Raw genomic sequence first — 15671 nt, forward strand, 5'->3', positions numbered from 1 at the left:
GCTGGGGCGAGAGCGCGGGGCCGGGGATGATGCATCGGGCAGGAGCAGAGGTGGCGGCGGGGGGAAGGCAGGGGAGCAGGGTGCGCACACAGGCCACCGCTCAGTTCTAAATTAATTTTAATATTTGACAAATCAAATCTACTTAGGTGAGCCGTGGGCCATGCAAAGGAGATTTATGAGGGTTTGGGGCGGTCGGTTGCACGTGCAGCCCTTATTGGCCGCTGCCTGATGGGGTTCCAGCGCTCACAGCATCACCGGCTCCCCCCTCCCCAGGAGCAGGGATGCACACAGTGAAACAGCACAGCCGTGGCAAGAAAAATGTCCCAGAATCTAAGTCCTGGTTATTAGGCTGGCAAGAGTGACAGACCCTTTGCCTGCCCCAGCTCTAAGCCCACTGGCAGAGCTGGCAGCCAGGGCACAGTGCTGGCTATAGCTCGATGTGGTACCTGATGCCCAGGATGTCCCAGGGAACTCCAGCCACCCTAGAGAAGAGCAGCCAGTTCCAGCCTGCTGGGGACGATGCTGGAGCAGTTTCCCGTGGGTTGGGGGGGATTATAGGTCTGTGGAGGGAAGAGGCATGCAGGGGAGCAGGTGGTGGTGTGCAGGGTGTGCAGAGCCATTTGCCTGCAGGACCATTTCAGTCCCAGCTACATCAGGCCCACAGATTCATGGGCCCTGGGAGGTGACAGGAAACCTGATAGGTTTTAAGACAGCAACATGCCCTGAATCTGCAAGGTGCCTGAGCAGGCGAGGCAGGGAATCCAAAATGTTTACAGCCTCAAGGGACTGCGGAGCAGTGAAGGCAGGCTGGGCTGCCTGGGATGAGATTTCCACGCTGGGGACAGACTGCTGCCATCCCTAATGTGCTGTTGGAAATCTCTCCCTCTGCATGGGCATCCCCTCAGCAGCTCTGCAGAACTGGCACCTGATGTGAGACCAGGGGAGACTCAGAGAAGCCCACTGCCCCTGAGCTGAACCCACTCCTGTGGCAAAGCCCCGGCATGGGGGCTCCCCTGGATTGCAGAGGTCTCTCACAGTGATTCAAGAGAGGGGTCTTTAGTGCTTTCTGCCCCAGTGCCCCTCACACCTGCCCGTGGGTGAGGACCAGCCTATACTTGTTTCTTCTTGCTGATTACTTGGCACAGTCAGGCAGCCATGCCCCAGTGCTCAGGCAGGGAGACCAGGGCTGCCCTCCACCAGCTCTCTCCCGCAGGATGCTATTACAGAGATGCAGCACTGGGCTCTGTGCTGCAGACCAGCCCCATGTCTGGCTGCAGCCTCAAGCTGGGACCTACAGCATATCCCTGTATTGAGGGACACACAGTGGTCCAGAGCCCGTGGCAGGGCAGGCAGCCTTTCCAGCTCCTCCAGCAGCAAAGAGGCATGTGGTGCACAAAGCTCAGGCCAGCCCAGAACCTCGGGTGCCTCCATCTCCTGTTCTGCCTGAGTTTCCCCCAGCTCCCACTCTAACAATGGCAGAGCCCTCCAACTGCCCCAGGTCTGCCAGAGAACAGCCAAGGGCCAGGGCAGAGATGTGAGGTAGAGCAGAGACAGCCTATATGCAGGGATGACATGTACACCTACCCCTTGCAAGCCTTACAATGTAAAACAGAGACCACAAAGGTCTCAGAGGACTTTAAGAAATCTCTGCAAGTTGCCCGGACCAGTAGGGACCAGCTTTCAGAGGTGATGGATGTAAGGAGAAGGCAGTTTCCAGCCCCTGCCTGGCCATGTGCTTGGTCAGGCTCCCAGCTGGGCATGGGTGGCAGCTGCTGCATCCCAGCATATCCCTGCACAGTGGGATGAAGAAGGATGGATGGAGGACCATGCCTCTAGGGCTGTGAGCTTCATCCCCACAATGGCACACAGTTCCTGATCGCCCTCTCCAGCCCACCTCCAGCCCTACAGCTGCCCCATCCACAGCAAACAGTGCCAGCCCTGGTGATGCACAGCCCATGGGAAAATGGGCCCTGTGTTACAGCTCCAGCTCTTACAGAAGCGTATGTTCCCATAAAATATCTACATTTGGATGCAGAGTTTTTCGGGGATTGGAGAATGCTGTGCTGATAATTAAACATCTGCTCTGCATTTGTCTGTCTTCCTGCCACGATGTCGCTCCAGCCCTCATTCTCCCCTCCCTGTCCTCTGGCAATCAGTCTGGACAGCATTCCCTGCTCAGTGCTCTGTGCTGGCCCTGAGCCACAGCATCCTGGGCCATGGGTGCTGGAAGAGAGATGGCAACTCTGGGCACCCTCGGAGCAAACAGCAGCTTCACTGCCAGCACCCACAGCCTTTGAGAGGCTGCAGAGCCAACAGCCTTCTCTGTGGCTTGCACCAGCCCAAACAGTTCCTCCGAGCCCCACCAAGCATTGCCAGCCAGTGCTTGTCCATGCACTGTCCCCTGGGCTGAGCAGGCAGCTGCCACCACCATGCTGCAACAGGAGAGCATCAAAACAAGCTCCAAATTGATCCCAGAGACACTCCTGCAAGCCCCAGTCATGTCCTGCTAGGAGCAAGCGTCTGCTCTAGTTACTGTCTCCTAGGAGAGCACCGAGGCCTTCAGGCTGTCACAGGAGGAGCAGACCCAAACATGACATCTCCATGGAGCCCGGCTATGGCAGGCAGGGCCACAGCACCACGGAGCAGATGGCACCAGGACCTGGATCAATGGGAGCTGGCTGGGGCCCATGGGGGCTCTACCAGCTCCTCCAGGGCTGGGCTGGTGCTAGGATGAGCTCGGGAAAGGGCTGGGTCCCTTTCCTAGCTGTGGTACCTGACCCCAGCTGTGCCCCTGCTGCTGCCCAAATACCCAGCAGGGCTGAGCTGGGGCAGCCGTCCCTGCCCACACTGCCTGCCCTGAGAGCTGCATTCCTGCCTGCCCTGAGAGCTGCATCCTGCCTGCCCTGAGAGCTGCACTCCCTGCCTGCCCTGAGAGCTGCATTCCCTGCCTGCCCTGAGAGCTGCCCTCCCTGCCTGCCCTGAGAGCTGCACTCCCTGCCTGCCCTAAGGAGCTGCACTCCCTGCCTGCCCTGAGAGCTGCCCTCCCTGCCTGCCCTGAGAGCTGCACTCCCTGCCTGCCCTAAGGAGCTGCACTCCCTGCCTGCCCTGAGGAGCTGCACTCCCTGCCTGTCCTGAGAGCTGCCCTCCCTGCCTGCCCTAAGGAGCTGCACTCCCTGCCTGCCCTGAGGAGCTGCACTCCCTGCCTGACCACAGAGGCAAGCTGGGGCACTGTGCCATGTGGGCACTGCCAGCAGCCACACCACCACCTCTGCCCTGGGACCCAGAGCCCCACGGGGTGCCAGCATCCATGGGGACAGCACCCTGCTCAGAGTGGGGTTCCAGAGCAGAGCTGGGCACTAGGATGGGGGAGGCTGTGTGGGGAGCACGGCAGGGCACCAGGTGCAGCACTCCAGCCTGTGCCAGCAACATGCCCCCCTTCACCAGGGCTGCCCTTCCTGCCATCCCTTGTCCCCTGCCTGCTCCCTGCCCTGCCTCCCGGCCCACACGCTGTTTGTCACACTTGTCACCATGGCAAGGGAGAGATTAGCCGTAGACCCTCCGTTCCTGCCCCAAGCCACTGATTCATATTCATGAGACTTCAAAGCATCTCTCTGGCTCTCCTGCACCAAACCTAATCCTCTACTGCAGCACTGTGCCAGCAGCCCCAGCCCTCCTCACTCTCAGCTCCAGGCTGGGAGCTGGCAGCCCCACAGCCCTCCTGCCCTGCCTGGCCATGGCCATGGCCCACACCCACCAGCCACAGTCATGGGGAATGCTCTGCACCATGGGGTGGCTGCCGTGGGAGCCACAAAAACAGGGGTTAGGAGCACAGAGGCGATGGCTTTTGTGTCCTCACCTGCACCTGCCCATCCCTCCAGCCCTCAGGGCTGTCCCTGCAGTACCCTGGCTGGACTGCCAGCCCAGCAGCAGCTGGGCAGCTCCATCAGGAATCCCCAGCCCAATCCCTGCAAGGATTGCAGTCATGTCAACAGTCCTCTGTAGGGGATGGTTGATGCAGGTGCCCCACAGCCCCCTACAAACCTGCCACAATCAGCAGCCAGCAGGCCTTGGAGGGGCAGCGCTGAGGGGCAGCTGGGTATTCAGAGCACAGCATTGCTGGGCAGCCTTCCTGTGCCCACATGTGACAAATCCTGCAGCACTGTACCCGCAGAGGAGTGGCAGGGAACGTGCTGGAAGCATTTGGAGGTGCAGGCAGGACCACAGTGAGTACCTGCTCCCAGCCTGCCCCTGCAGGGCTGTGGGGCAGAGGATGGGAGGAAAAGGCCCCCAGGAGTGCTCTCCTCCACCCCTCTGCAGTGTGGGGGCAAGCAGGGCTGCAGGGCCACCCCAGGGCCACCCGCAGGTACAGCTCAGTGCTCCACAGCAGGATCACATCGGGGTCAAACACAGGCAGCCCCACACAGAGCCAGTGGTACCGTGCCACCTGCAGGTGCTGGCAGCCCCGTGCCAGCCCTGGTGCTGGTGCTGGGAAGGTTCTGGTTCTGCGTGCTGGTCCTGGCCGTGGGCGGGCAGCGGGCGGCAGGTCCCCCACGGAGCCATCTCCTCCAGATGGTGAAGGCCATTAGAGCCGCTCTCATGCGCGTGGAGCCATAAAGTTTATGGGGCTCATCATTTAGCTGTAATGGAAATAGTTAAATCTGTCTCTGTTTAAGCAAACTCTGCCCTCGTGGGAGCGCTCGGCGCAGGCAGGCAGGAGCCTCCAGTGGCCAGCGGGTGCCTCCGCTCGCCATGTGTCACCAACACACCTGGCACATCCAACCATGGCACTCCGACCTGGGACATCCAACCCTGGCACTCCCACCTGGGACATCCAACCCTGGCATTCCCACTCCCACCTGGGACATCTAACCCTGGCACTCCCACCTGGGACATCCAACCCTGGCACTCCCACCTGGCACCTGGGATTTCCCTGCCATGTCAGAATGGGGACAGGCAGTGATCGCTGCACTACCAGCCCCGGTGCCTCAGTTTCTCCTCAGTGCAGACAATGCTAGAACCAAATTTGGGGTGACCAGGCAAGATTTGGGACTGCATAAATTTCCTGAGAGCAGAGGCTGAGAGGTAATGTGCACAGAGGCAGGCAGAGAGGGCGGGGAGCTGCAAGAAGGATGGTGCCTGTCTGCTTCAGGCAGGGCACCTGCAGCTGTGTAGGGGTGAGGATTTGGTCAATGGATTTGGCCAATGCAGAGCTGCCCTACAGGGCTTTGGCCCAGCAGCCCCCAGCAGGACTCAGAGCCTGTCAGAGCACACAGAAGAGCAGGTGACACACCAAAAGCCACTTTTCATTCCTCACAGACACCCGCAGAGTGGGCAAGGAGACATGATCCCAGCACAGCCCAGGTTGTGAGCCTTGCAGCAGGATCTGGTCAGGGAGAAGGGTGAGAGCAGCCCCTCAGTGCCTCACAGCACCCCTCAGCCCTGGCCTGGGGCTGTGGGGCTGGGTGCCCAAATGTAAGCTGCCACTGTGTTTATGGAGGGCCAGATTCCCCCATGGGGTGGGTGGGGGTGCTGACCTGGGATGGGGTGAGACCCTGGGGCTGCTGCCACTGCTGGAGACACCCATACTTAGCCAAGGTGGTGCTGGGAGCTGCCCCCCCCCAGCATGCAAAACATGATTAATTACAGAGTAAGTCATTAATATTCACAGCTAATTAAAGATCCTTATCATGAATAATGGAAATCACTCTCCAAATTATGGGACAAAGATGGAGGAGGGGGGAAAAAGCCCTTTGAGAGGGGTCTACAGAGGGGCAAAGCTCTCGGGCTGGGACATAGAGGGTCCTTCACACCCTCCTTGTGGGATGCGTGGGTCTGGCAGTGCCCTGGTTGGGATGCAGTGGGGGGCAGAAGCCAAGGCAGTGGGCACTGGAGCTGGCAGAGGATGCAGCCACACTGGAAGAGGGCCCAGGAGGCCCCAGGGGCACCAGGCAACCCTGCCTGTGGGTCTCTAACCTGCCGCCCCCAGGACCCAGTCTCGCACACTTCGCGCTGGCCCAGTGCTGCACATCTCCTCCTGGAGCAGGGATTGCCCTAATCCTGTGTCACACAGTCTCCAATCCTGCTGGCCCCAGCAGCCGCCCAGAGTGAAGCTGGGATGGGGCTGCCTGGTCCTGGAGGGGCAGGTGGGAAGGGAGGGCACCAGCACTTTGCCTGAGCTCCTGTTATACAAATGAAAGGTTTTTAGTGGGAAAGTCTCTGGGAGAGTAATACATCTCCCATATTGATCGCAGGCCAGGGACCAAGGCACGGCTTAAACAGTAATTGATTTCTAGCCGCCGAGATGTGTTGGGGAGCATTGATTTAACAGCACTGCAGACACACTGCTACTAATCTGATTAAAGTATTTAGCAGAAATGTTATTCTTTTAAAAAAAAACAGAGGGAGGTGACGGTGCTGCCTGGGGCTGAGGCAGGCCTGTGGAGCAGGGACAGCCCAGCACCCTGCCAGCGGGGAGCTGGGGACAGCTCTGTGCCTGGTGGGGGTGGCACTGCCTCGGCACACATCCCCAGCCAGTTGTGCTTGCAGCCATTCCTGATGGTGCTGCCAAGGATTCCTGTGAGCCTGGCAGGATGCAGGCAAGGCAGAGCCAAGGATGTGTGCTGGGAGTGTGGACAACACGTGGAGGAGTTCCAAGCCAGTGACCCTGCCAGTGCAGCCACCAGCTGTGCTGGGGACAGGGCAGCAGTGGAGGCAGCCTGCAGAGGTAGCCCTGGGTGCAGGCATGCTTGGCTGGTGGAGCAAACACATGGGCCACCCCAGAGCTGCAGCAGCCAGGGAGGTGCAGGAGCCAAGGCCTAGCAGTGCCTGGGCTTGGAGGGAATGCTGAGCAAGGGGGCCCACGCAGGGACCATGTGCACTGCTGGCCTACTGGCCATGCAGCCCCGCCATGTTCAGCCTTTCCCCACAGTATGCCCTGCCACAGCTGGCCAGGCCATCACCAAGAGCTCTGGCACGCTGTCCCCTCCTGCCCCTGTCCTGCCCCACTGCTGAGGGTGGGGATGGATGCTGGGCTACTGAGAATGGAACTCTCCCATGCCATTCCCAGCCCTTGTGGAAAGGTACCAAATGAGCAGGTGGAAGGGTTCCTGCCACTCCCCATCACACTCATCAGCCCAGTTAATTAACAGGCGATGTCAAACAAATAAATTATTCCTGCTTCCTATTGATTCTAATTTACTGGCCCCTGGAGAACCCAGGATCGTTTATCCCACCTGTCACCCCTGCACAGCAGCTGCACTAACATCTGCCCTGCTCCCTTCACCTCTCCTGCCCATCTACCTCCAGGGCAGAGCTGGGCACAGCCATGGGGCCCACAGTGCCCCACATCACTGCCTTTGTACCCCAGAATGCAGCTGAAGCCAGGTCTGCTTCTTCTGCTGGGAATGGCAGATACACTGCTGCCAGCAGCACAGGAGAGAAACTGTCTGCCCATTGTTGTGGCACTCCTGCTTGCCTGGGGTTCAGCTTCATCCAGGGGTTCCCTGGCTCCTGCTAGCCCTTTCCCCTCCCCAGCAGCACCAGAAGAGGTGTGGGTGTGAGTTGTGGCTACCTGAGCATCCAGGCCCCCAGCCCAGGCCATGCCCACCAAGACAAAATCCGGATTTCCCCGTTGTCCCAGAGCAGGGCCCCTGCTGCCCACTCATCAGCCTTTGATGCCTGTCTCCTCTGCAGGAGGCTGATCAAAGCCTGAGCCCCTCCCAGCTGCCACCCCTATGGATGCTGGATCAATAAATCAATGCCAGCTCAGCTGCTGACTGCACAGTAAGCTCGGTTGGGAGATCCTGGTGAGGAACCTCCTGGCATCCACCCCTGCCTGCTCCAGGGCCTCAGCTCATGGCTGATGTCACACTGGGCTAGTGATGCACCACACCAATCCAGGCAGGATGGGGACGGCTGCCAGCCCTCGGCAGCCAATCCTGTCTCCTGCTGGGGTCTGGGCAGCACCCAGTGACACGTCCTGCTCCTGCCCTGGCCAGGGACCGCTGCCCAGTGCTGCCTGCACTGCAGGCTGGAGGCTGCAGGAGCCTCTGGGCTCACAGGCACTGGTGCAGGTGACAGCATATATGCCCTCCTGTGGCCATGGGGTCATCAGCTGGCTCAGCTGAGGGATGCTCCGGGCTGTAGCCTGCCAGCACACAGCAGCCCTGGCCTCACCACAGCTCCCATAAATGACAGACCATGCCGTACTGGGGCAGCTGGAGCCTGGCCAGGGTCATGGAATGGGGCTGTGGGTGCAGCCTGCCTACCTGCCCACCTGCCTGCCTGCTGCTCCAGGCACTGGTGCTTTCCGGATCCGGATGAGCTGGATTTCCTTGGATCGGAGAGATTAAATTGATCCCGGCCAGATGCCAGTAGCAGGCTGCTTGCCACATGCCTGTAGTCCGAGCCTGCCTGGAGCATTTGCTGCTTGGACGGGGGTCACCTGGCATCTGGCTTGGAAGGGGACACACAGGGCACTGGAATCACTATTGGCAACCCTGCCATGTGTCTTGTGCTGCCTGTTCTTCCACAAACCCTCGGACATCTCCTCGCAGCTCCTCCCTTGCAGAAAGGGGAGCAGCAGGAGCCCTGCTGCTGTGCCAAGCGGAGGGTGAGGAAGAGCAGTGGGTGCTGCTGCCAGGCCCTGCTGCCAGCGGGGCCAGCAGGTGACTCACTCGCCCTGGGGGGATTCATCCCAGGTGGCTGGCAGGAGCAGCCAGAGAGCCAGGGTGGCTTCAGCTGTTTCAGGATGTCTGCCCAGAGCCGGTCCATCATCCTGGCCTCCAGCCCTCGTCTGAATCCGCATGCCTGCTCCCACAAAAGTGCTCCTCATGGATGCAACCGGGCTGTGCCGACCCTGGGAGGTGCCAGCCTCCCCACCCTGACCCAGCCCTCACCCTGCGAGGACCGTGGGGTGCCTGGTGGGGCGGGGACGCAGCTCCCACCCGGCCGGCTGTGCTCCCCCGGCAGCCCCGCAGCCAGGAGATGAGCTCCCTGCTCATCCTCATCGCATGTGACGGGAGCGAGATTTATGGCTCCGAGCCGCGATTTGTGCGCGGCTCCAGCACACCGTATTGATCTCTCGTGGTGGCTCCTGCTGCTCCCTCACCTCGCAGCCCCTGCCTGTTAACTCTTGCGGACCTGCGGGCCCCCGGGGCCAGGCACCCTTCTGTGCTGCAGCAGCTGGTGCAGCAAGGAGCACCCCGGCTCCAGGCGGGCTGGGATGCCAGGGCCCATCTCCTGGGAAAAAGGCAGAGTTTTTCCTGTCTGGGCTCCGAGCAGAGCGGGCAGGGGGAGTCTGGCTGGGCTGGCACTTAGGAGCGCCCCTTGGAAAGGAGAAGGGCCAAGGGGGCAGAGAGGGGCTGGAGGAGCCAAGGGCACGAGGATGGCAGTCAGTGATAAGGGAGCAGTGCGGAGGGGATGAGGCATCGTGCCAAGGATTAGTGCTGAGCATAGGGGACGGCAGGTGGTGACAAAGGAGCGGGTCCCAGGGGACAGCGTGCGATGGCCATGGGCAGTGCCAAGGGCACACGGACAGCAGCGTGCAGCAAGCAGTCCCAGGGCCAGCTGGGGGCTGATGCCAAGGGGATGAGGATGGGGGCAGCCGTGGGGGGACGGGGATGGGGCTGCAGGTGGCTCTGCAGCAGCAGCAGGAAATGATGTGTGAAATGAAGAGTTCCTGCCCAGTGCCCAGAGGGAGCGTGCAGCATACTGAGCAGGGCTGGGGCTGGGGAGGGGGCTGCAGGGGGGCGCACGGCTGAGGGGGTCCCCAGCCTTGTGGGGACAGAGAGGACTGACAAGGGGGCTGCTCTGCAGCACGGGGCTGCGTCCTTCCTCCAGGAGAAGCGGGAAGGGGGCTCCTGGCACGGGGCTGCAGAGAAGCTGCTGTGGGGCTGGAGGCTGCGTGGGGCACAGCCCGGCTAGATCGAGCCCTCACTGCTCCCCTGCTGCGGCGCCCCAGCGCCGTGTCCCCGCCACCCCTTCCCTGCTCGCTGGTTTCCCGCTGCTCCGCGGAGATAATTAAATCCGCTATTTCGGCAGGTTCCGCATCCCCTGCCAGGCGGATCTGCAATCAGCCTCGAGAGGGCCGGGGGCCACCACCTGCGCCCCTCCACCTCACCGCCCCCACGCTGGGGCACCTTGGCTGGCCCTGACACCTCTGCCTGCCCCGGATCCCTGTCTGCGCCCTTGGGGACAATCCTGGGTGCTGCGGGAGGGGTAACACATGCCTCTCCTGTGTTGTCATATGTCCTCTCCAGCTCCAGGGTCGCAGTCCCATGCCAGCTGCTCTCGAGGGGTGAGTCCTGTCCCCAAGGCCAGCCTGGCTGCAGAGGGACGCTTCCAGGGCTGCCACCAGCTGCCCAATGCCTCCAGCTTTCCATTCTTCCCCAGTTCCGATGTTATCATCTTCCTGCAGCACCCGGAGAAGCTGTAAATAATTCACGGAGGTGAGCTGGGGCACAGGTGCTCCCGCAGGCACGGCTGGGTGGCAGAGATAGCGGTGCTGTCCCCGCCGACTGCCCAGGGCCTGCTGGCACCTGCCAGCTGGGAGGGAAGGGCTTGGGCTGCTCACAGAGGAGAAGCACTGAGCACATCATTCTGAGAGAGTTTAGCAGAGTCAGGAGGTGAGCAGGGCTCCCAGGCGGCCCCACACCGTGCTGCCCCCCTGCCCAGCCCCACGCCATGCCCCCTGCCTGCCCAGCTGTCCCTTCTGCCTCCCTTCTGCCCCCAATCCACTCTGCAGGATGCCACATTGATCCCTGAAGTGGGCAGCTCTGGCTGTAAATTTTGATCAATAATTTAAGGGGGTAAAACTATTAATAGAATATTAAACTATCTGCTCTTGTGTGATGCATAAAGGTGGGAGGGAAGCTGAGGCTACCTGATGACCCGCACAGCTACCTCTGCTCCAGCCAAAACCCCGCCAGTACCTTTCCAGTGCAGAGGGGAGAGTGGCAAGCATTGCTGTAGCTAATTGTGGGCTGTGCCAGGAGAGGAGAGGGCGGCATCCATCAGAGAGTGCAGTTATTGATGGACTCCTAGGCTGCTATTACCTGCCAGCCCTGCTATTACACACGCCATCACTCAGAGCGGGGCTCGGCCGCCACGCCCGCCCCTTGGTGGTGCCTTGCACCGTGCTGGCCGGGAAAACCACGGGAAGCAGCTATAATTACACAGACAGTGCCCACCAGGAGTGTTCCAGCTGCAGCTCCACTACCTGTGCTGCTGGCTACACGATGCATTGATGCCGTTCAGTGCTGCCCGAGTTTTCCTCTAGGCCTTTTGTGCCCAGCCCCACAACAAACCGGCGCTGTGCAAATCTCATGGCACATATCTGCCCCACCCCAGTGCCTTCTCCACCTTTTGCAACCAGGTTGGCCCCACACAGGCTGGCTGAGCCGCGGAAAGGAGGCAGCCCTGCCATCCTGGAGCGGGGAGCTGGCCGGCACCACCAGCAGGTGATGCCCTTGGGAGCCACCGTGCTGTGATGCCGAGAGCCCACCGCAGCCTGACTCATTCCGGGAGGATTAGTCCCTGATCCCCCGCTGCCCAGACCCAGGGAGGGCAGCTCCAGGAAGCGTGGAACTGAAATGAGGGAGATAACCTTGTTCCCCGTGGGATGGAAAATGGAGCCACATCTGCTCATCTGGATGGAAGGAACAGCTGCCCTATGGGGGAGCAGATAAAAATAGGCTGACATTTACCTGCCAGCCCCAAGCAGGGCAGGCAGAGGGCACCACGACCAGCCTGTGTCCACACAGGGATGCAGGCATCCACTCGAGTGCCAGGCACTTGTCACCCTCCGTCCTGCTCAGGCTGCAGTGTCCCAGAAACATTTTATGAAAAATCCTTTCCTTAGGATTTTTTCTCCTGAGAAGCTGAGAGGCCTCAGGAACAAAATGTAAGCAATGGTTATCTGCTGCTGTGGAATGCAACAGCTGCATCTTCAGTTGGTCCATGTTGGTTGTTTCTAATTAATGGCCAATCACAGTCAGCTGGCTCGAACTCTCTGAGAGTCACGAGGTTTTGTCATTCCATTTCTTTCCTTTCAAGCCCTCTGATGAAATCCTTTCTTCTATTCTTTTAGTATAGTTTTAATGTAATATATATCATAAAATAATAAATCAACCTTCAGAAACCTGGAGTCAGATTCTCCTCTCTTCCCTTGTCCTGTGGTGGACCCCTGCAAACCACCACACTGCAGAGACAGCCTGGGGCATTCAGCAGTGTGGCTGTGTGACAGCAGGACAGTGTCCTAGGGCAGCACTGGTGACAAGGTCAGGGGCACACACAAGCACGGATGCTGGGCAATGGCACAGCAGTTGTGTGAAAGGGATTTGGCGTGTTCGGGGCTGCCTGTGTGGAGGTGGGCAGCAGGGCAGCTGGCAGTGAGGTGGGAAGCATGGGAAGGGCAGGGAGCTCAGACTGGGCTGGTGCCTGAGCCTGGAGCCAGTTGGGTGCTATTGCTCCTAGAGGGGTGGTGGTGAGAAGGGCAGGCAGAGCTGAGATCCACAGTAGAGGTGCTCAGGCAGTTGCTCGAGGATGTCGAAAGAAACCTTTTACCTGGGCATCCTTCCCTACAACCAGCAGGAAGAAACCTTTTCACCTGCCCAAACCCTACAGTCTGGGCTGCCAAGAAGGGCTGATGGCACTCTCTGCTCTCCTAAGCACCCAGGGGATGCTACAGCAGCTCTGAGCACCTCTGCACTCGCCTGCAGCAGCCCTGTGTTCCCATGCACAGACCAGAGCTGGGCATCCTTCTGCAGTGGCTTTAACATTTCCCAGCAGTGCTGGAAGCATTTCCTTGGGATGACACTTGCCTCTTCACAGCCATCTCCAAGCAGCAGGGCCCAGCCACTCTACAGCCATAGAGGTCAGGCTGCCTCCTCCAGGATTGCCAGCTTGGCATCACACCTCTGACAGGGTTTACCTTGCTGTGTGCCCAGAGGCTGAGTGCCAAGGCACCATCCAGCCCAGCCACAGTGATCCCAGCCGAGGCACCAAGAAGCCAGCGCACAAGTGGGAAGGGTTAATGCTGTGAGAGCAGAGCCTCCCCTTCCTCCCCCTGCGCTGTGTTTTACAGGCCAGAGCTATTACCAGGAAATGTTCCCATCAGCACCATTGATCCCCTTGTTTACAGCCCAGTAATCCTCCGATGTTGACTCAGGAGCAAAAAGGAAAGAAGGGAAGGGATGGCTCCCACTGGGGCATTGCCCCTGCCCTGCCTGCATCCCACCCAAGCCCTTCTGACACCCTGGGCTGACCCAGCCACAGCCGGCAGGGCACCGGAGTGTCTCAGCCAGTGGAGGGTGGCACAGTGGCAGGAGTGCTGTGGCAGCAGCCATGGCCCCCATGGCTCACACAGGTCCCCCCTGCCCAGCCCTGCCCTCCTGGCACACGGCTGTGTCCCCGCTAGCCGCCTGACACCTGGTGGAAGGGCCCCGTGTGACAGCCCCGCTTTGTTCTCATCAGGGTGATGAGCAGAGGCGTCATGCTAGATTAGAGACTCTCCCAGCTCACAGCTCTGCGTATGCCAAGCTGGAGCAGCTGCCAGCTGGGAGAGCCAGTGGCAGAGGGCACTCCTGCAGTGCCAGAGAGCCTGCAGCCCCCAGGCTGCCCAGCGGGCAGTGGGATGGCAGGGCTGGCAGGACTCTTGGTGTGGGCACTGGCGTTGCACAGTCCTGCCTGCTACTCCCCCGTGTGTCAGCTGTCCCCAGCCCAGGAGGGCTCAGAGCCCTGGGCCAGGGCTGTAGCTCTCCCTCACCCTCGGTCCCACCGAGATCCCACAAACCTGTGCCAAGAGCACTTGTGTGGTGTCCATCAGTGGGACTTCCATGAGCTTTTTACTTCTTCTGGCTCTGATAACACCAGGGGCTCAGCCAGCTCCCTGTGCCCACATCCCAGGCCCGTCCCCATTCTGACTGGAAGGGCAGGATTGTGCCATCCTCTGCTCACTTACACGACTGCCTGGATTCAGCCCATCTCCTGGTACCTGCTCTGCCAGGAGGGGATATGCTTTGCTCCCTTCTAAAACCCTCCAGGCCCGGATTTACCTCCCCTCCCTCTGCAAGCCCTCAGGAGCCAGGCTCTCCCCCAGAGCCCACAGCAGAGGTAAGGAGCCAGGCTTGCCAGGCAGGCTGGTGAAGGCTGCGGGTCACAGCCTGCCTCTGCTGGGGCTGATCCAGTTTGTGCTAATCCCAAGGCTGGGCCCCCAGCCCACCCTTTCTCGGTGCCTCTCAGCCTGGCTGCACAGCACAAGCACTGCCAGAGCCCCCCAGCCCAGCCTGGTGCACCCCAGCTCTGCCTGGGCTCTGCCCCAGCCCCAGCAAAGCCAAGGCCCACCAAAACTGATGCCTTTCATCTTTCCCTTCCCTGATCCCCGGTCACTGGGGGCTAGGATCTCCTTATCAGCACCACAGCAGTGCACCAGGCTGTGGTGCCAGCCCAGGGGCCATGCCTAGCCCTCCCTGCCCCCAGAATGTCCCACTCACTGTCTGGAAGTTGCTGCTGTTGCAGTCCTCCTTGGCGAACGTGCAGCGGACAAGCATCTCGCCCAGCTCCAGCTGGTGGCCCGCACGCTCATAAAGCTCCTCCAGGTGGAAGGGACGGCTCTTCTCACTCACAGCCAGTGTCCCCAGCAGAGCCTCCAGCCTGCGCCTCTCAGGGCCTTCTGGCACCAGGGGCCGGCCAGCGCTATCCAGGAGCCCCAGCATCTCCCCTGCCCAGTACAGGTCGTGGCTGGAGAGCTGCGAGAAGCGGGCAGGGTTGAGGTTGCAGATTGTTACAGCGGGGAAGATCTTGTTGCGCTCCGTCTCCTCCTCCAGCTGGGTGCTGTGGGGATACTGGAAGTACAGGCCCACACACTTGGCATAGGCGTGAATCAGGAGGCCTAGCGAGCCCAGGAAGGCCAGCAGCCACAGCAAGTTGCGGACGGTGTAGCGCCGGTGCCGGAAGATGTGATGGATGCCGTGGAGGGTGGAACGGCTGGCAAACTCCTCCAGGCTGCACGGGGGCTGCCGTGGGGCTGGGGCACGGCGTGCTGGCTGCCTGTCAGGGCAGTCCCCCGCGGGAAGGGCTGCAGAGGCCCAGGGGTGACCCCAGGTGCGTGCGGGAGGCCTCTGAGCCTCCTCCAGCCACATGCTGCCGGCCGGCTCTGCCCTCCGCGCTGAGTGCAAGGTGCCGGAGCAGGTTCCAGGGGTGGGTGACCGTCCCAGCCCCGGGCGGAGCGGCTGTGATGTGCAGCAGAGCCGGGGCGGGACTGGTGCCGCCCGCACCCTGCCCCGAGCGGGAAGCTCGCCGAGTGCCGAGATCGCAGATGTACTTAGCGATCACCACATCCTGCAGGAACTGCAGCCAGAGGCTGAAACATCCTGGAAAGCTCAGGGCACTCTCACTGCCTGTCCCCCGGGGTTGTGGGCAATTACTTGGAGTCCTGCTCACTTCCACCCCCTCCGTGCACTTAGTGTGGGTTCCCCAGGGAAGGGGGAGACAGGCAAATTCCTCATTTTCCCCTGCCAGGACATGTAGATGCCACCTGGGCAGGGCTGCATGGCCCCGGGCTCAGGAGAGATGCCTGGTCAGGCTTGTGTTGGGGGTCAGCCTGGCTTTGGCCGTGGAGATGTGGGGGAACCCCAGGCTCTGCACCAGCTCTGAAGCACAGCTCGTGGGGC

The 15671-nt window shown here is 60.8% G+C and overlaps 1 protein-coding gene across 1 annotated transcript in view; it reads right to left on the bottom strand.

Annotated features, from left to right (window-relative positions):
• ASIC4 (acid sensing ion channel subunit family member 4) overlaps positions 1-15202 on the bottom strand; it is a 63566-nt gene extending 48364 nt beyond the window's left edge. Inside the window, exon 1 of the mRNA XM_030952334.1 lies at positions 14493-15202. Coding sequence (XP_030808194.1) covers positions 14493-15140 — 648 coding nt within the window. The 5' untranslated portion in view covers positions 15141-15202. The remainder of the gene's footprint in view (positions 1-14492) is intronic.
• Positions 15203-15671: the final 469 nt, after the last annotated feature.

The sequence above is a fragment of the Camarhynchus parvulus genome, chromosome 7, assembly GCF_901933205.1.
Source record: "Camarhynchus parvulus chromosome 7, STF_HiC, whole genome shotgun sequence".
NCBI classification, from domain to species: domain Eukaryota; kingdom Metazoa; phylum Chordata; class Aves; order Passeriformes; family Thraupidae; genus Camarhynchus; species Camarhynchus parvulus.